The following is a 20,800-nucleotide window of genomic DNA, read 5'->3' as shown; positions in this document are numbered from 1 at the left end:
GGGTGTGGGTGTGGGATAATTCCATGCTGGTTGTGGAAGGCGGGTATGGGTTGTGGTCCAGGTCCAGCCCCAGTCTGTCTCTGCCCTGGAGCATGTCTTATCCTTTTGTAATGCAGCAGAAGCACTCACGCGTCCATCTGTCAGCCACACGGAAAACAGCATCACAGGGACACAGGTTTGGAGCACATGATCAAACTATTATGCACCAACAAAGGCCATCATAAAGGACGCTTGGAAACCTAGAATATAAGATACCACTGTATGGTGATGATGTTCACATCTTCAATATATGGAATTATTAAACATTAAAGTAAGACCTATCATATGTGACCTCACTAATGTATCAGAGAGAGCATTGCTTGGATAATAGTGCAAAACAATGTAAGATTTTGCCACAGTCAGGGGTCTAAAGCGGACGAGGTTTGTGATTTCTGTGGATCTGCCACCCGACTCCAGAGTTTATTGACTAGTTCATCGTGTGTATTCATAATTCATACGGATGCAAGTGCTAACATGTGATTAGCAGCATTCTCTTCAATTTTGGAATTCTGGAAAGTAGTCATGCAGGTCATGTCTGGCATGATCTCAATAGACCTTTTCAACTGAATTCCACTGTTAGGCAACAGCCTTGGTAACTTCCCGTCAGCTGATGTCATTCACAAGAACTGCAACAGGAAATAATATAGGGCACATTTTGAAAGTTTATGTTTACATCTTTGAAACGGTCTATACAACGAGAATCTAAGCTGCTTGCTATCATGGAGGATTTAAAAAATGATAGAAAGGATGAGAGTTTAATATTGAGAAACACTGTATGAAATATATTTGCACACATTAGGCCCAACTCTAAACACACATCTTCCATCTGCATTAGGCGATTCCCAGGAGCTGCTTTAACAGCAATGTATGACCAAGTCAATGATACCAGCACAAAAATACTATGTGATCAGGGCACTAAACACACGGCTGAGTAAGCCTACCACGAGCACACGTCCCTCTGAAGGAAAATTACAGTGATCCTTGTACAGGTTACTTTCGTGAGAGGAAATTTAAACAACCACGCCCATTTTATTATGGCATCGTGTGGTGGAGGAGGGGCAGAACAGAGGGGAGGGGGATTTGAACGTGTGAGTCAAGTGACAGTAAAACAAGAACACAAGTAGGACAGCGTGACCTTCAAACTAGAATCAAAACGATTACTTCAATGCAAGTTCATCAGCGTCGTTTTTATTTTGAAAGTCACAAACGGAAGCACTGCGTCAAATTACCGTTAACCTGACGCACTCGCCGCTCGAAAAAAACCCATCGATAATTGAGAGTAGGTGGGGGAGTGAAAAACGGAAAAAACAGTGTTTGTAAGTGAAATTAGTTTTGTAAGCGTCGAGTAGGTTTGGATACACGGTTTTTTCTGTCGGTAAAATGGGGAACTGCTACACCGTTGGACCAAACGAGGCCCTGGTGGTTTCAGGTAACGTTGACGCTCTTTGGACGATGTGTAGCTGTTAGCTGTTAGCTGTTAGCTCCGTGGGCTCCCTCCTGGCTCCATAAGTGCTTCATGCTTATAAAGAAAACACGCTCCCAACCTTTATTCGACCCGCATCTCATATGCATTAAACAGTAGCTCAGACGCGTACATGACGGGTTGCATACATCAAACGACATTACCGTTTGGTTTACTTTGTTTATTTTACCAGTTAAGTCCACACCTTCCCCGAAAAGAAAACAGGACATGCCCCCAGACACCATGTTAAGCGTCTAATCAATTTGTAAATATTTGTCTTTTTCGCTTCTTATCCGCCATATCGCACCAACGTGTATGTGTTTCTCCACACAATTCTGATGTTTATATAACACATCCACCTGTTTTCTCTGATTTGACTCTACTAATATGTATTAACGTTATGTCTTTGCTGTGATACGTGTTCAAGTGTATTTTGGGCTTAGTTGATTAGAGTGGTTGTGGTTCCGCATCTGTTTTTATTTTTGTGCAAAGTGCAACTTTGGTGGTTTGTTTTATGTCTATTTTTCTAGGTCAGTGGGATATGGTGGCTCTCTGCTGCAGAAGCAATACAGCTAAATGAATTCAATTACATGGATGCACTCCCTTAGATGATGTTTCTCAGACCTGAAACAGGACACACAAGACTGGTCTTAGTCTCAGGGCCCCACATATACAAACTCAGGGGCCAGGGCCCCCCATATAAAAACCCAGAGGCCGGGGCCCCCTTTTGTGTCAAAGTTTTGGTCCCACAGACTGCCGTTGGATTTTCTTTTATTCAGAATCAGAAATACTTTAATAATCCCAGGGGGAAAATATTTTTGTTGCAAGCTCCAGCTATACAAACAGCATATTTAACAACAACAATATTATTCAGATAACGTATATTTAAAAAAAAAAACAGTTTAGAATACTCTGTAATGTTTTGGAAAACTTGTAGCTCACACTCATTTCACAAAAAATGACCACAACGCTCTTTCTTTACAGTGTCACTCATTTCTATGTTGGCAAGTTATAGTAATATCAAAACTGTTTGTGGTGTCACTGCTCTCTCTATTGATCTGATATTGATCCCTGGTGGACCAGAATTTTAGGAATTACTAACCTGTGCCACTTCTCAAAAAGGTTGCCTTAGTTTATAAATGTGGTTTGACAGTGTAGTGCTTACAATATGTCTAGCAGTCCCTTGTAACTGAAGCTGTTAGGGCAGTTTTCCTGTCCAACCCACTTGTGATGAACAAAAAAGAGAGAAACTCTTTAGGGATTTTCCATTGTGAACAAACTTTTAGGGGCGTTTCAGTCACCATATAGAGGAAAATGCCGGGATGAGTGGGCGTGAGTTGGACATCCTGATTCCTAGACAGATGAATTCCACAAATGCTAAAATAAATGACTGTATTTTTTAAGAGTTAGAGTGCAAAAGCACAATTTCCTTTTGAGGCCACTTTATCTGCGTGTTGTGAGTAAAGGCTTCTATTGAGAACAAAACCCTACCCCAAGGAAATTAAAGTTGATGACAGGATTTTTTTTATTGTGTTAATTCTCTTTCATTCACATGGAGCCTCTCTGTCCTCCACTGTGGAGTGAATGCAGTCAAGAATCTCAGATATGCCGGTGGTAGACTGGAACACCCGGGGGCTGTTATGGTGTGTTGCTCTATATATCCTAAGCCTGGTACTACTTTAGTTTGCAATGGCATTTGGCAGGAGTCAGGTGGATTTTAATAGTAAAGCCTGCCCCGTCCACATTCCTTCATTAAAACAATGCAATTTGAATCTGTAAATTAGATTATGTTGTAACAGAGCATGTCCAAAAATATACTTCCATTGTAGACATTCTTCTCATGGTCAGCTTCTGGTTCAAAGTTTTAAGACTGCAAACTTTGAAAGTAAGAGTTGATTAATTTATAAAGTCAGTACAATTATATTTAAGCACTACTTGTTACATTTTCTCGGATATTCAGATTATTTTAGGCAAGGCGAAGGGGTATGTGCAACATGTAGACTGAGACAGACTAGCTCAATAGGTCATCATTTTCAGCTCAAGTTGAGACATTTGCTCAGTTTCCCGAGTACTCCATGTCATTTTCCTGCTCTACACATTACAATGCTACAGTTTCCTGTGGGATATCATGTAGTCACAAGTGCATTATTTGTATTTCTGTGTCAGTGTGCGATTTCTTCTCTATAGACCTTGAAATTTCATAACATAACCCTAAACAAGTCTTTTGATAGTAGCCCTGTCTATAGAAAATGTTAAAGCACACCAGCAGTGTGTGAGGGTTCCTGTGTCCTGCTATAAAGTTATGTTGTCAGGGGTGTTTGTGGTCATTATGCTGGAGATAGTCCAGCCCCCCCCCCTGTCTGTCAGTTAACATGAGACAGCTGGGAATGTCACACTCAACACTCCAGATTAAATTATCAGGGACCGGTGACTGGGAATGCGTGTTTCGTTACAACTTATATACATCTGGAAATGCATTTACTAACAAACTATTGTTAATTTCTACAGTGCTGTGTTGCACTGGTAATGCCACATTACATTTTGAAAGGGAGATGTTTCTGTGCATGTCTCTACAGGAACAGAAAAAAACTGCATTGTAAGTTTATCGTGATACATGAGTTATAAAAAATGATTCACATTAAATCACATGAGCCACCACAATCAGATAGACCATATGCTGCACCATGAATCATTTACAGTATATTGAGAAAACAGGTGTTATACTTTTTGCCTGCTCTTGTCCAAAAAGTATTGCTGTTGCACAGCAGATCACAATAACCTACCAGTATATGAGTGGGAGAGAAACTTGGCACCAGAAAGTGAGAGCCAGAGAGGAGGTGCATGCTCCTAGTGTAGCAAGAGCAAACATTGTGGGTGCTGTGGTTGGAAAGCAGAGTAGTGCTTGTATTGACTTTCTGAACAGCACATGACCATCTTCCTGAAAAGGAAGAACTTGCAGAATATGAAAACTGGGTCACTGTCTTATAGATCTTTCTCAATAGCTCTATGCTACCTTTTGGATTAAAGCCAAACCGGCCAATTACATAAAGGCCTATGTATTGTTATAAATGTATTCCTTCCAATGAACTGTATCCATTCAAATGCTTTGTGTACATGCATGCATCATGTGCAGTGTGGATGTGTTAACTGCACACAGAATAATAGAACTGTCCACAAAGGTAGTCAATTAAGGTGCTTTTTTTTATACTCTTAGCTGGTGATATTAAACCTGCAATAACAGCAGAAACAATTTGTGCACATCGTCCCCATTTAGATAATATGGCAAACTTGTTAACAAACATTTCTCATCACTATGAGTTAAATGTACGGGTTATAGCTGTTTTAAGGTCTAAACAATCTAAATCACCTGTCTGGCCTATTGCAATTGGTGCTACTGCAGTTTTTGATTTTAACCGCTCCATGTCCATTTCACCTGTGTTGTTCCAAAGGTGGCTGCTGTGGCTCAGATCAGAAGACATATGTTGTGGGAGGCTGGTCTTGGGCCTGGTGGCTCATCTCTGACATCCAAAGGTAAGACCTCTCTGCTCTGACTCCAAACGAAAGAAAATTCTCACATGTTCTTTAGAGCCATTCACTCTTACATGGCACAGTCCTCACTAGTCCGAAGGCTTTTTAGAACAGGGTATCTGCAGGTCCACACAACAGGTACATAGGTCTGATAAATTGTTCTACATCCAGATACAGTATTAGAAGTCCTGCCTAAAGAAGGCAAGGCTCTTCTGCATAATATGCAAGATAAACTAGGCCTGTAGTAAAATATGCACAAATATGTTGAGTTATAATCCAAAAGACTTCATGGGCTCCGTCTTAACACCTGGTGCACAGTGCAACACAACTGTCATTGCAAGTTAAGGAAAAATGGGGTGGTGCTGCATGTATGAAGTATAGTGGAAGATGTAAAGAAGGATGGGGCTAATGGTAAGATAAAAAAACAAAACAATGACTGTCCAGTTTAGTTAGTCTGTTGGAAAAATCCAGTGGCACTCCGATTGTGAATGTGGGAATAAAAATCCTTTCATTAAACCATAGATATGCCTACACGTTTTTTCTCTGTCCACCCATCTGATCCAGGGTGAGATAGCTGCAGTACTAGCAGCCAGATTGCCATGGAATTTGGTATAAATAATATGTCAGACCCCCAGAGAATGTTTCCTAATGTTTTGGTCACTTCCTGACCATTACTAGGCCAGAATTTGCATTGGTTGAATAAGATGTATCAAAATCTACTTACCAGTTTGTCATTACATTTAGTAAGCATTTTAAAAACACACAAATGAGCCACACTGGCTGACATGTTCCTTCATAACAATAAAGATAGGTAATGTAATTTATTTTAAGTCAAATACATATTCATTTTCCTGGTGCTATAGATACACCAGGGACACCAAATGTGATAATAAAAATAGTTCCTAAAAATGTGCTATTAATTATTGTCATGGGAGTTGTTGACGATAAGATAGATAATGTTTAAGTACAAATTGGGCATTATTCATATTATATAATATTTACATTTATCTCTGCAGATACCCTGAAAAGGGGTTATATTAAGACTGTTCCTGTCCTTATAAAGTTCAGTAAAGAATAAACAAGTTTAGTAACGAAACAAGTCAATTGAGGCATCAACAATAAAACCTAATGTTTACTAAATGTGTAAACATAAGGGCTCATGCCTGTCCTCTGCTATTAAATACAGCGCCAACAAATCAGCTTCTGAGAAAGTACTGGAAAGATAAACAGATGGTACATAATGGCAAGGTCAGGGTCAAGGTCAAGTTCTAAACATAATATTTACAAAACTATAAAAAACAACAACAACTGTTAACCTTGTAGTGTTTTAAACTCCCTTACTGACACAGAAGCAAAAACGTTAAAAGAAACTGAAGAGTATTAATTTGAAAATAAACAAGTAGCATTTGTGTTTTGTTTCTCTGCCAGAGCTTAAAACCAGAAAACTCAATGTAAATCAAGTCTAGTTCTAATTAAGAGACAAAACCCTGACACTCAACAGGAGCCAGACTTTATGAACTTGCAAACCATTTGTCAACATGTATAGCTTAAAGCTACCTACCTACCAATGTGAAATCTCAGAGTTGTGGCACTGGGTTCAAAGTCGCTGATTTAATGTCAGTGAAGCAGCTTTTGTTTGCAATCAAACTGTGCAGAGTCCGGGCTGTCATGTGGCCAGGCTTTTTCATGTTTGAGTGATCACAAATTTCGACTGCTCAGCCCCTGATCTTGCTGTACCATCTGTAAAAGATGGCGCATAGTTCTACGAATGAACATGAGCTAATGTTTGATAATATTCCTTGTCTCTGGAGCTCCTGGTTTTGATTGATGTTTTATTTAGGATTCGCATGCCTCTCTGTTTCTACTTTGCTAACCTGCTTTGCTTTGTCTGGTGTTGATCACATCCTTTCTAAGCCCTTGTGTGTCTCTTTCAGGTTACCTATTTCCCATTAAGTGCTGCTCCTTGTCTTTAGTTGCTAGGAAACATAACGGTTGACCCTGACAATGAAGTTAAGTTGATGCATTGCTGAATTTAGAAATCCTCATTTAGAGAACGGATGTCCCAGGAAACCTTTCCCACCTGTGTTTTATCCTGCATTTCGGTCATTCGCAGTTAGGTGAACGTTACAGATGCTTCCCTGGATGATATCAACAGAAGAGAGCAGTAGCCACTACAGCTAAAAGCCCTGTGTGCGTAAGGACTGCAATATAAAACCAGGGGGAGGCAGTCTGGCTTCCCGCTCGTGATGCAGTAATCATGTTAATGTCCAGGCCTGTGACTCATTGATCCAATACTTCTGGAAAGAAGAAGGAGGCGGAGCTGTTAACCAGAGAGTCTCCTCTTCTAAGTGTCGCTGGAATCAGCCTGCCATGTCTTTTACTCAGACAAAAATGTATTTAGATCAGTATTTATTATTGTAAAAGAACATCTCTGGCTGTTATCACCTCTGAAACACAATCTCACTTAAACAGTCCAGCCCGTATTACAGTGGAGGACGATAATGATTGTTTGTAGAGGACATTCTTGTGTAATCTTGGAGAGGCGCTTGGCTCAATAATCCTTTCAACAGTTTTCTGAAGCTCTTGCTCTTTGTCCCAGTTTATTGAAACATTTATTAACCAACAGAGCAGAGAGAAGCTGAGCTGTAGCTGTGACAATCCTGGTTTTGTAAGAGGTGTCCGCTCTGCCGCACCACATCACGCATGAAAAGGCCTTCAGGGCTAAAACGGGAAAAACAGGAGGTCTGGTTGTGTCTTTTACCCCTACCCTCTTCCCTCTTTCTCTTGACCTTGGTTACTGACATTCCTAACAGCTGTTGTCCAACTTACTGTTTTGCCTTTGCTATTCCCGCCTGCCCGCCTGCCTGCGTAGAATGTCTCTGGAGGTTATGACCATCCTCTGTCGCTGCGAGAATATCGAAACTTCGGAGGGTGTTCCCCTGGATGTGACAGGGGTGGCTCAGGTAATGCATTTCAAAAGACAAAAAAAAAGCAGTGGCTGGTGCTCGAGACCAAAGGAAGACTCAGGAAAATGGTTCAGCTAACAAAGCTAATGTTGTCTGTGTTTGCTTTTCTCATCTTCATGGCTTTTTTCTTCTGCAGTGGAGGGGAGACGGTCATCTGTCACTAACTTGGGCTTCGAGAAATAAAGCTGAACTCTGAGTCACTTTTGGCAACGGGGTCAATAAATGAAGGCTATAAAAATGGCTAAAAAGAGGATTTGAGGAACCCAGTGTTCAATATAAATTGAGTTATTTGAATGGAACAAAAATAATTAGGACAAAGATGTAATTCCTACAAGGTTTGAATTGTGGCTAGCTATCTCATTTTGCTCCGTTGTTAGTGATCTGGAGTCCTTGGGTGAATGGTTTCACTTTGTCCTGTTTTATTTCCTTGTGTTCTGGCCCTTCCCTTCATTTGCTTTCCCTCCGAACATGTCAAGTTTTATTTTTTTTATTTTTCCACATTCTTCAACAGGATAACGCTTGAGATTATGACCCTGCAGCCCAAGTGTGATGATGTAGAGACAGCGGAGGGTGTAGCTATTACTGTCACTGGGGTGGCTCAGGTAAATCACCACACTTTTCTGGGAATGCCGGTTTAGACTCCACTAACCCACACATCTACCCACCCTCCTTTTCTCTGGCATCCCCTCATAATCACAGTAGAGGTGCTATTTCATACAGAGGGCTCAAGTTAAGATGCATACATGTATTTTTGATTAGTACACAGTTAGATGTACATATGGAAATGTTGGGTCAATTTTTTGTCTGCATGATTTACCCTCCAATCAGAATGCACCTAGTTAAACATATCTGACTAAGCCATGCATTCAGACTGACAGTAGCACTGAGTCAAAACATACAGTCTCCTGATTCATTTCAAGGAGACCACAGAATTGGCACAATTCATTTGGCACTTGATGTTTAATACGCCTTCAAAATGTACTGTTCTTATTTCATCATCTCACAGGAACCTGTAGCAGCACACTTGCATTTTGTTGACAGAGTGTTATTTTCAGTCTGAATCTGGTCCTAGAAGGGGTCTGTGTAGAGCCTGATGTGCATTTTCGTGTCAATCTCAGTGTTTTTTGTTGTTATTATCATTGTCTGCTATTTGGTTGTTTTGATCTTGTCCGGTGCCAAAATGAACTTTTTTTAGTTTGACAACTTTGAGATGTTAAAGAGGAAATCCACCTTAAAATAAAACTCACTCTAAATCTACTCCATGTACATGTACATATTACAAGGAAGCCCAAGTACAATAGTGATGCACATTGTAATAATAATGCATCATAAACATGGGGGAGATAAGAGCATGTGCTAGCTAAATGAATATAAGACCTGGTTTTGCCTTCCTTGTGCACTTTTTTGCACCATCAAACCCGACGCCGTTGACGCCCACAAGCATTCCCAAGCACCTAATTTTCAGTGTGTGGAAGCTGCATTAGAAAGTTCAACTTTTGGAACGCATGCACCGCATGTCAGGAAAAAACGATCACAGCCGACAGGTATCTTTCCTTTCTTCTGTAAATATCAATGGATATCTTTGGAGCTATCCTATCTGCAGCTGTGATTGAATCAGTTTGGAGATGGCTGTTCCAATATTTGACAATATTTGAAGCAGATCTTGCCCTCTGTAGTAGCAGTATACCACACATTGGTGAATATAGGTACAATTTGTGAACCTAAAATATAAGGTAATTGTCACGTCTGTGCTGAGTGCTGTAACATTGATACATCGGCGACAATATGATCCTAAGAACCACCTAGGGGTGGACGATATGGCAGAAATACCATATATGTAGCCCTAAAAGAGAAAATATATAACAGCCTTAAGGCCAAAGAACCTTTCTGAACAGATTTGAAACAGTATTTTTTTACATTTAACAAAACGCTGCCTAAAGATACCTGTTGTCTCTGCTGGCTGTGGTGTGGCTGGACTCGCCATTTCACTCTCAGCACACGAAAACATAATTTTTCTGACTTTGAGTTGGTAAAATTTCGACTTTATGTGAATCTGAGTGTTTATGATCTCAGACTTTAATCTCATAAATCTGCCCTCCCCCGGTCTGTATTTTTATTTATTTATTTATTTATTTTTTTTTTACTTGGCCCTACTAAGGCGTGTAGAATCCCTAGCGCAAATAGAAATTGACATCTGTGTTTTTTTACGGTGGATTTTATCTTAATATACCACTATTTTCTGCATTTCTGTTTGCAGCTGATATTCTGCTGATATTCATTTCCCTTTTTTCATCTGCATGCCAGTATATCTTTTTTTGTGTTTGGAATCAGATGCCTCATTATCAGTTCTGTATTTTTACCACAGTCATGCCAATGTTCCTGTCCTGCGTTTTCATACATGCATGCTGACAATGAGCCCACTGTTTGGAGCTGAACAGACCCTCACTCTCACACAGCTCACTTCACAGAGAGGCTCATCATGCCACTGTCTGATTGGTCCGACCTAAACCAAGGCCATTGTGGAGTGTGTATCCCATGGCAACAGTAGTAGTGTGTCCTTGTTAAAATAAAGAGACACATGTTGAGACTAAGAGGGAGGTACCCAGCAGAGTTAATGTAAAGGAAACCAGAGCAGAATGTTAATCTAGGCCAAGTGAATATCAGCCACTCTTCCATTTCAATCACACTGACTTTCAGTTGGAGGATTTGTGTCTACATCCGCCGCAGCCTGTTGCTCAGTTGCTCAGTTGGCAGTTATACCACATACATTAAAGGACCTGACAAATCTGTCAACTTTCTTTAAAAAAAGGACTTTAAGTAACAACCTAAATTGAGGAAATAGTTGTCAGGAAAAGGTTGGACACCAATCTATTTTATATTTCCTGTATTAGTGCTTTTCAGTGTTGTATGTTGAAGGAGCTGTGGGTTTGGAGGAGGCAGGAGGAAGGGTGGTGTCACAAGGGGAATGCGGGTTTGGGGCAGGAGGTTAGGGCTTAAATGCAAGGGATTACCGTTGCACACTATGTCGGCCACGGCACGGCTCCCCCTGCTGTCTGTTTGAGCTGGCCTGTGTGTGGATGTGCGGCTGGCTTGCAGCCTTTTCTGTCTTCAGACGTGTTCCCTTGGAATGATGACCATCTTCCCTGACTTTGTGTTGTCCTCATTCCTGGTATGAGTGCATGTTGCTAAACAAAACCATGTGCAGACCTCTCGCCTAAGGACCCAGCTCACACTCTGTTTTCTTACAGCTCCAGTGGAGTACAATATCACCCAAAACCTTCTGTCTTGCTCCATTTCTTTTTTATTTCCTGAAAGTATAAGTGACCTCTTACTGTCACCGACTGTGCTTGTGTTTAACTTGTAAACCTCAGGTCATAGCCATTGATTTTTTTTTCTTTTGTTTTGCTTTATTGTAAATGTATCCCACTGATTATTTTTTCCCACCTCATTTAATTCACTCAGTTGTAAATGATCCTGTTCAATGTGTTTGGACCATGTAACAGGAACATACAGTAAATGCCTGCATTGAGATTGTATACCTATGAATCTAGTTTAGATGTTCTGGTTTTCTTCGGTGCAATTATCAGATTATTATCAGTGAAAATATCCTTGTGCATCATGATGTTTTAAAGCAGCATTTACAGTATAAGCACATGCTTTGCTTGGAATGGGAATTGTCTGCATCTTTACTATTGATGACATATGTAAAGTAGAAATGCACCAATCCAGTTTTTTTACGATCCAATCTGATAGCGATACCTGGGCTGAGGCTATCGGCCGATACCCGATACGATCCTACTCTTGAATGAATGAACTATATACTTTGCCCTGTGAGTGAAGCCATCAGGCTTGACATAAACATTGAGCCTTGTTTAAAAAGAAAAGGTAACAAATGAACACAGATATAAATGTACTTAATAGCATTTATTAATAAATAACAAAGTGTACATTAGCAGCAAAAAGAAAAAATAACACTTCCATGTATCGTAACGTAATGTAAAATCCTAACTGGTGTTGCAAACATAGAATTGAAGTGACTAGATCACTGTAACAATATTGCTGTGTATGATCAATAAAGAAGAAATGACTGGATCGGCCTCATTCATCCGATATCCGATCCAGCCAATTAGTCTATCAGATCCAATCCGGGTATCGGATTGGTGCATCTCTAATGTAAAGTAACTAATAGCTGATTAAGAACCATGCTCAGACTATCTGTCTGCACTATTTAAGTCCAGGCACACACACACACACACAGTGTGACTTTAGTGGCTATGTTGTGATAATTTATGTAAGATGAGGGCAAAATTTGTGCTCTGTACATATTTAGCTAATATGATGTATTGGAATATAACAATGAAGAATTTTGATATTATTTTGCGCACGTCATTTTGTTTTTTGAGAAATGTAAACTGAACTGAAAATGAGCTGTTGATTAATTATTAATTATCTGGCCATATAGAGTTTGCGCCATGTCAGTATTGGACAGTATTGTCTAAATACTTGTTAAAGGTTTACAATTACAGACCATAATCAGACGTGAGTGTATGCAGCTTTCCATCCCAGAACCTGCTGTGTTGCCCCAGGCGGTTGATTTAGTGTTTATAGTCTTTCGACCTTTTCCTGTATTGATATGAATTGAAGAAGTTCATCACTACACAGCCAAATCAATAGCAAGGATGCATGACAATACATTTTATGCACTTGTGCTCAAAATGTCTTAAAAAACAACCCAACCTTTATGCATCTATGTTACGAATGCATTGCAAAGTTTTTCTTCAATTGTATAGTTGTATTGATTTCTCCTTCTTAATGTTATGCTTTCTTTTGTACTTGTTTTCTTACATTATTAATGGTGTAAAAGTTGTAGATGTGTAGTAGCTTTTTAGAGAGAAAATGAATGTTGGATGATTCCGCAAAAGCTAGCATGTGTCATGTTTTCATGTGCCACACCCATGTGTGCCTGAATTTGTGCTTGTGTTTGTGGATGTGTGTTCAGCTGACGATCTTTGTTCACGTTGGCACCAGGTGAAGGTGATGACAGAAAATGAACTGCTGGGTTACGCCTGCGAACAGTTCCTGGGGAAGACAGTTGTGGAGATCAAGAGTGTCATCCTGCAGACCCTTGAGGGTCATCTGCGCGCCATCCTTGGTGGGTAATCTCTCAAAACTGCGTCCAACAGATGTGGGGAGTCCATGTGGTTTTTAGATATTGCCTACGTTCTAGGAAAGTAGAGGAGGAAAGAGATTAGTGGACACAGACATGAACAAAACAAATCTTTTCTTCCTTTTAACCTTTTTGTTTATCTTTTTTGGCGACATAGAGTCAAAAAAATATGGAGCAACATAAGCCACTGGTGTAAGACATGATCCCAAAATATATATATATATATTTCATACATAAATATATATATATATATTGCGACTAGACAGACTTAAACTCATAGAATCATGATAATTACAGCCATTCAAAAATTTTCCAGAGTTCAGCAGAGATAAGAACCTTGCCATGATTTGGAAATTCATCACCAATGTTACGTAGACATATTGCCCATCACTGCCTGCTTCAAAACAGACTTGTATGTGTTGCTCAGCACTACAGTATGTCACTCGTTGCCCTGACTGATTGTAGGTCTGGAAATAGAAAATGAACTAAGAGGTTCTGGACTAATATGCATCTGCATGACGCCAGGCTAAGTGTGCTTGAATTTAGTTAAAACATTTCTGTGGAAATAATAACAATAGGAAGACACTAACCACTCTTTCCATCGTTTCAGGCACCCTAACCGTTGAGCAGATTTACCAAGACAGAGACAAATTTGCCACTCTGGTGCGAGAGGTGGCATCACCTGATGTCGGCCGCATGGGCATCGAGATCCTCAGCTTCACCATCAAGGTGTTCATTCTGCAATTCTCTTTTGAACATCTGTTTCTAATTGGAATTTGAATGATTTGATAACTTACCATACCTCCATATTTATTTAGGATGTATATGATAAAGTGGAATACTTGAGCTCACTGGGAAAAACTCAGACGGCTGCAGTACAGAGGGACGCAGACATCGGAGTGGCAGAGGCAGAGAGAGACGCTGGCATCAGGGTAAGAGAAGCTTTAAGAGGATATTCAAACTACAAACTGCAATTGAAAAATATCAGTTCTCTCTTGTTAATGGCTTATAGATATCATTAAGAAACCAACAAACTAGTGCACCTCCTTCTCATTATCTTTGCACACTGTCTTTTACAGGAAGCTGAGTGTAAGAAAGAAATGATGGATGTTAAGTTCTTAGCTGACACAAAAATGGCGGACTCCAAACGAGAGCTGGAAATGCAGAAAGCTTCCTTTAACCAGGAAGTGAACACAAAGGTATTGTGTTGTGTAGTTTAAGTTGAATTTTGTGCTATGGTCAACAGCCAAACATGAGAGTGAAGAATAAATGAAAACCTCCTGCCTCTCTAGAAAGCAGAGGCTCAGCTGGCGTATGAGCTGCAGGCGGCCAAAGAGCAGCAGAAGATCCGTCTGGAGGAGATCGAAATTGAGGTGGTGCAGAGGAAGAAGCAAATCACTATTGAGGAGAAGGAGATAGACCGCACAGACAAGGAGCTCGTCGCCACCGTGAAGAGACCTGCCGAGGCTGAAGCCTACAAGATGCAGGCGCTGGCTGAGGGAAGGAAGTGAGTGGCTCCCACACAGATCACCCTTCAGTGCACAAACATTCACTCTACATCATTTAAGTCTTAAAGTCTCCATACTTGCTGATGATGGGGGGTCATTTCACTAGTTTCCATTTTGAAATGTTTTCATAATTCAAGTGTTACATATTTTAAGAGATATTCAAACAGGAGAAACTATGCAACATATACTGGATATAATGTTGCATCCCTTGTGTTTACTCCTGTAGAGGCCCTGTTCAGATTGAATGAGGCACTATCATGGAAATGAGTCCCATACAGCTGCTGCCAGTTTATCGCTTTCTGCCCGTCACTCACCCTGATAACTAAAATCTGTTTACACCTGTTCAAATAGGAAGAAATCAAGTGAAAAACTCTATATTTTCGTCCTGGTCTTGGCCTTAAAAGACACCAGTGCTCTCGGATTTACGTCATCTGTCCCACCGACTGACTGCTGCTTAATATCATTACATGAAGGTTCCTTTACGCTTGACTGTTAAACTACCTAGCTAATGTGGATATGCGAGCTTACAGACAAATGGTCTGATGACCAAAATAACAATAACCATAATAACAGTAATAATATTATTAATAATAATAAACCTTGCTTCGAGTGAGTTTCTCAAATAGTTCTCTTGAGCGTTGTTCCCAGCCCATCTATCTTATTGCAGAACAGTACATGAATGCTAATAACAGTAAACACTAAACAGTGCTTTTGATGTTTCGCTCACCCCACAACAGGATAAAGACGGTGCTGACTGCGCAGGCAGCGGCCGACAAGATCCGCCTTATCGGTGAAGCGGAGGCCTCCTCTATTGAAGCGGTGGGGAAGGCAGAGGCTGAGAAGATGAGGCTGAAAGCTGAAGCTTATCAGAAGTACGGCGAGGCTGCCAAGACGGCTTTGGTCCTGGAGGCTCTGCCCTTGGTCTGTGCTATTCATTTATACTCCACTGATTTTAAAAGAGCTCACCAACATTTGGGAAGTTTGGTTTATTGGTCAGATTGCCTAATGTCTTCACCACTAGAGCGTTAGCACCAAAGTTATCAGTGTTTCTCTTTTTTTTTTCCTCCACGTGAATGCAGTTACACCAAGGTTGTCACAGAATTTGAAACTTCGACACAATACTAGTATAAAAAAATAATTATTGATACCTCTTTCGATACCATTGCAAAAAATATATATACATATATATATATTTTTTTTTTGTTCTAACCAACCTGCACACAGTTGGTAGATTTTTTCATTATCAATACTTATTAAGAGTGCATTTTCTGCTTGGCCGGTTTACATGTGGATGCTACAAGTACTTTTTTTAAAATCACGTTAATGCCTTTCCCCACAATTTCTCAACATGGTTTTATTAAAGCCCTACACTGGTCCATACACTAGTCCAGGCTGTCCATCAGAGACAGATGACTTTAGTACCAATATTTTATTCACATATTTGTGAGGAGAACAAAGGGACACAACCCCCAAACACAATGATTGGAATATGTTTGTGTCAATTTCTGTCATAGATGGTATAGGGCGAGATTTGTCAGTGAAATAACAAATGCTCACTTGTGTTTTATCAGATTGCCAGTAAGGTGGCTGCACCTCTGTCCAAGACCAACGAGATTGTCATCCTGAGTGGAGAAGGCAACCGCTTGACTGGGGAGGTGAACCGTCTCTTAGCTGAACTCCCCGTGTCTGTCCACGCCCTCACTGGGGTGGATCTGACTAAGGTGAGATATGGTGTTTGAACTTCTTGAACAAAAAACAGAAAACAAAACGGCTCATAATTCTGTTGTTGATCCATGTATTTGCCAGAAATTAGATTAATAATAATATTAATAAAGCATTAATTCAACAACACTAATACCCACCAGCGCTCAACAAATCTCCATCTTGCCTGCTGCTTCGGTGCTGTTAGTTTATTATTCACATCTTCACAGACTTTCCAACAAAACCCTTGAAGTCACATGGAGGATTTTACCACCCACATATAAACAAAGTTGAATACTTATTATGACTTTAAAACTGAAATCTTCTTGTGTAAATAGAAAACTGTTTGCTGACAGTCACCATAACAACTATGGTGATAACATGCTAGTGTTGTATTTTCAGCTTATTCTATTTAATGAATGCTTCAAGTGTTTTTAAAAGTAAGCAGGAATAATGTATCATAATTAACTTGATTTTTTACCTTTTTGTAAACCATTTCTTTTCACTAGTCCTGCAAATTTCGTTTTTAATAGCATTTATGGATGAGCTGTAAGTTTTTCTTTGTCATTTGATGCATCAGTGGGGCTATGATTGATAGTTATAACGTTATAATGCATTGTGCAATTGCAACCTACTTTAGTCCACACACGTACATTCGGTCTACAGTTTAGAGAAACACCATATTTGTAAATAGTCCTAAAATAACTGGCCAAAATGCCATCAGCCTATTATCAGCCTCTTGTTAGCCAGAAGATCGGCCATCAGGTGGTGCTGATGTTGCTCTATTAAAATCTCTTTATCATATTTTTACTCCTAGATATGTAATGGAATCCAGAATACGCAAAAGAACGTACACGTCCTTATATCAGCATCCAGTCTCAGCAGCAGTCACCTGTATTTTCTGTAGAAAATGTCTCTTCTAGGTTCATATTTCATTCCAAAGTGAAAAATGGCTGTGATGGGGAAGTATGATTTATAGCTGTAGCTTCTTTCTGGCTCTCTGTTGATCCTTCTGTCCTCTGATCCGACAGATACCAATGCTCCAGAAGATGGTGAACCCACAGTGCCAAACAACCATGTGATGAATCAGGCCCGGGACTCGTTCCTCTAAATCCTTCATCATGTATCTGCCTCAAGCGTGAAAAGAGTTTTTTTTCAGCCTCTGACCCCTTATGCAACTGCCTTTGACCAGAAAACACTTGATTCCAACCAAGAGGGTTTTTTTATATTTTTAAGAGGTTTTTAATTTTCTAAAGGAAACAAAACTGGGGCCTTTACTTCTAAAAGACCCAATTATATGTATCTTCTTTTGTGTAGTTTTAAACACATTAATTCTAATCACACTGCACTAGTTTGCCAGGATTATATGATGCCATCCTGTTCAGTCATCCAAATCAGATTTTGTTTTTGTTTTGAGAGACAGAAGTCAGAGTCTGCCTTCGGTGAATGAGGTGGTGTTAAACATTGTTTTTAGAAGGAAAAACTCCTCAGTCTTCAATGGGAGGTTCTGGAAAGAGTCCAAAATAAGATTGTTCCCTTCTCCAAAGCTGTTTAAGTTTGAGTGCACCACTTCCCTGTCAGGTGTTATGGTGTTTATTCACCTTACAGCAGCTGGAGCGTCCCAGCTCCCGTCTCTTCATCCTCGTCCGCTGTGTAATATTCAGAGCCCAGTTAGTGAGGTCACGCGCACTAGACTGAGCAGCTTTTATTTCCTCTTTGTTTATTTCCTAAAGAATAGTTAACTCGAACTCAGAGCGAATTTTACGGATAACCAAACCGCTGTTACTCTTAAGGCCAACCAGATCTTCACCCACTGTGATTGTAAAATGTCCAGGATATTACAGTATCAGTAATATTTTAATCACCTGTATGATAATCCTTACCTCGTGGCGGTATGCTGTCATGTTGTCTGTCTTCTCCTTCTAATGTACAGTGCCTGTTCACCACTCAAGTGCCCAAACCTTAGGACAGTGGTTTGGCTTTAGTTGGATTTATGTCAGAGTATATCACCGTGTTATAGATGGATGATGTTTTAATATTGTTCCCTATTCTCTTAACATCTGCTTATACTAACAACAAAGTTTACTCTTCACTTTTGTCGCCTGTTTGAACATATGCAGATATAAACGCTAAGCAAAAGCATGACACAAAGCCATACTTAGAAAAGATTAGCCTTAAAAGATACTCTGGACGCCCGTCAGGTTTACTGAGAACTGCTTTATTGCTCAAGTAGCACACGGTAGAGTATACATATTTTGTAATCGTAGAGGGTAACCCCTCACCTTTTGCGGGTTAAAAGTTGCCACTGTGTTGCTTATCTCACCACACCCACTCCGTGATGACAAAGCAGGAATCGAGTGATACTTTAAGTTGGAAGAGAAGCATGTGATAAGATGGTAAACCCCGTACACGGTGTGATAAGATGGTAAACCCCCTACACGGTGTTTTGTGCTCGAGGGGTTTTCAGTTTGGTAAACGTGATGTTGAGCAGTCGGACCAATGACTTTTCCTGGTGCAGCATGTAAATCAAAGTGAAATAGAAACTCTTCTCTTGTTGCTATCGCTGCTTCAGTCAATCTAATTAATGCGTGTAGTCTGTTGAAAGCCCGATGACAAATGTCCAAAGTGATGGTTCAGTGTTGCGTCATCACTTGTGGAGCCTGAGGACACAGTGTGCAACAAGGTTCAGCCTGTAGATGGCAGGATCTCCGCAGGATTTCAACCCATATTGAGTTACTCTTCAAACCGAATGAGCCACATCATCCAACCTGCTGCTTACTGTGATCACAGTTAAGTTTGGTTGACCTTTTCTTTTCTTTGTGTTTTGCCTCTGGTTAATCACAACGTGAATTATCATTGACCACTAAACAGAATCTGTGACCTTTTTAAATAGTTTGTTTTGTTTTGCCGCTGACTGTTACAAAGTTCTTATAGTCTCACCATTTTCTTTATTTCCTGTGAATAATAATGAAGCTTGTGGCTCGTTTGGTCTAAACACATTTAATTTTTTTCTCCTGTTTTTGACACTTACAAATCCTTCAAAGTTCAAATGTTTTTCTGCAATCATTTACCTGCTGTACAGTAAATGTCTTGCCACAGATACTATAATAGTATTAACCTATTGATTTGAATAGGTTTGAAACGGCCAGTAGTTTCAACAAGAGATGAGCAGCATCTGATCGTGCGTGCACTGAATTTACTGCAGCAAGCAGTTTACGCTTCAGTGGGGTCTGTTTGGTCCAGACAAAATCCTTTTTAAATGTGCTGCTTGATAGATGATTGAGTTTGCGTTCCTATTAGGCTAGAAACAAATTCCAAACTGCCCGCCAAATGTAGTTTCTGAATACATTAATGGTGAGAAAAAAAAACGTACATTAAAAAGTGGCAACTCCCGTTATGTTCTTTACATGTGAGAGAGGAATCCATTGAGAGTGGTTGTTTCCAGGCTGAGCGAAGGTTAAAGCATCTAAATAAAGTGGGTCACAACTTAGTATTATTCTTTGTCATGCTCCTTTATTTTGAAAAATAGCTCTGGTTTCTGTACATAGTGCCTTTGTTAAATAATGAAGAGGTCATTCGTACATTAATTATTACTGTACAACAAAGATTCGTAAAAAATGATGCATATATAGTTTTCAGATGTAAGTTTTCCTCGTCAGTTTTATATACTGGACAACCTTCTGAACACAGGTAGTTAGATGATAGCATTTACCAGCTTTTCCTTTGGACTCTGGACCTCTTAAAGAATTTTCATTCTTTAATCTGGCCATTTTATCGTGTGCCAAAAAATACAATCTGTAGATTTGCTTTGTTAAATCAGAATAAAGGCAACTTCCTGTTGCTACAAGTGGCATTTTAGAGGAGAATGTGGTTAAAGACCAAACACTACAGACCAACGCCTTAACTCTTGTCTTCATCTGCAATCTGTCCATCTGTTGTCTGTCATGGAACTAATCTGTAATCTCTATTAAAATTATATTGTGGATTAATCTTGTGACTTCTCATGTAACACTGACCTTTGTAAAACGGATCCAACATGACGTTTCAAGCATGTGTTTGTGTTCTTCTGTGCTGTGTGCCGCCCTATAATAAATGTTATATCACTTCCTGTTGCCGTTGCTGCCTGTCTGTTACAGAATATTAAATTGGAAAAGGCTTGACTTGGCATCTCACACACACACACACACACACACACACACACAGAGTTTTGAAAAGAATGTGTTGTCTGCACATGAGGAGAAAAATCCCATCACAACATACTGTTCATGCAAACAACATGAAGGCAGAGATGAAAAGCTTTGTGTCAGCAGGAGCAGATGTGTCCTTCAATAAGCTGGACATCGTCAGGAGCAGAGGCCTGGAACCACGGCACAGCTGTAGAAACATCCTTCTCGGAGCTCCTCAGGTACGGCCGCCTCCTCTTCTAACT

General features: G+C 40.0%; 1 protein-coding gene across 1 annotated transcript; it reads left to right on the top strand.

Moving 5' to 3' along the window:
* The first annotated feature begins 1,289 nt into the window (after positions 1-1,289).
* Positions 1,290-20,479, top strand: LOC310956506 (flotillin-2a). The gene is made up of 11 exons (XM_083926754.1): positions 1,290-1,468; positions 4,951-5,032; positions 8,507-8,597; positions 13,024-13,147; positions 13,773-13,891; positions 13,981-14,094; positions 14,242-14,361; positions 14,455-14,669; positions 15,408-15,591; positions 16,242-16,391; positions 17,403-20,479. Exons 1-11 carry the CDS (start codon positions 1,420-1,422, stop codon positions 17,451-17,453), a joined length of 1,299 nt encoding a protein of 432 aa, XP_083782880.1. The 5' UTR covers positions 1,290-1,419; the 3' UTR covers positions 17,454-20,479.
* The last annotated feature ends 321 nt before the right edge of the window (positions 20,480-20,800 follow it).

The sequence above is a fragment of the Echiichthys vipera genome, assembly GCF_963691815.1.
Source record: "Echiichthys vipera genome assembly, chromosome: 14".
NCBI lineage: Eukaryota > Metazoa > Chordata > Actinopteri > Perciformes > Trachinidae > Echiichthys > Echiichthys vipera.
Note: the sequence above shows the minus strand (reverse complement) of the source record. Positions and strands in the feature narration are given on the sequence as shown.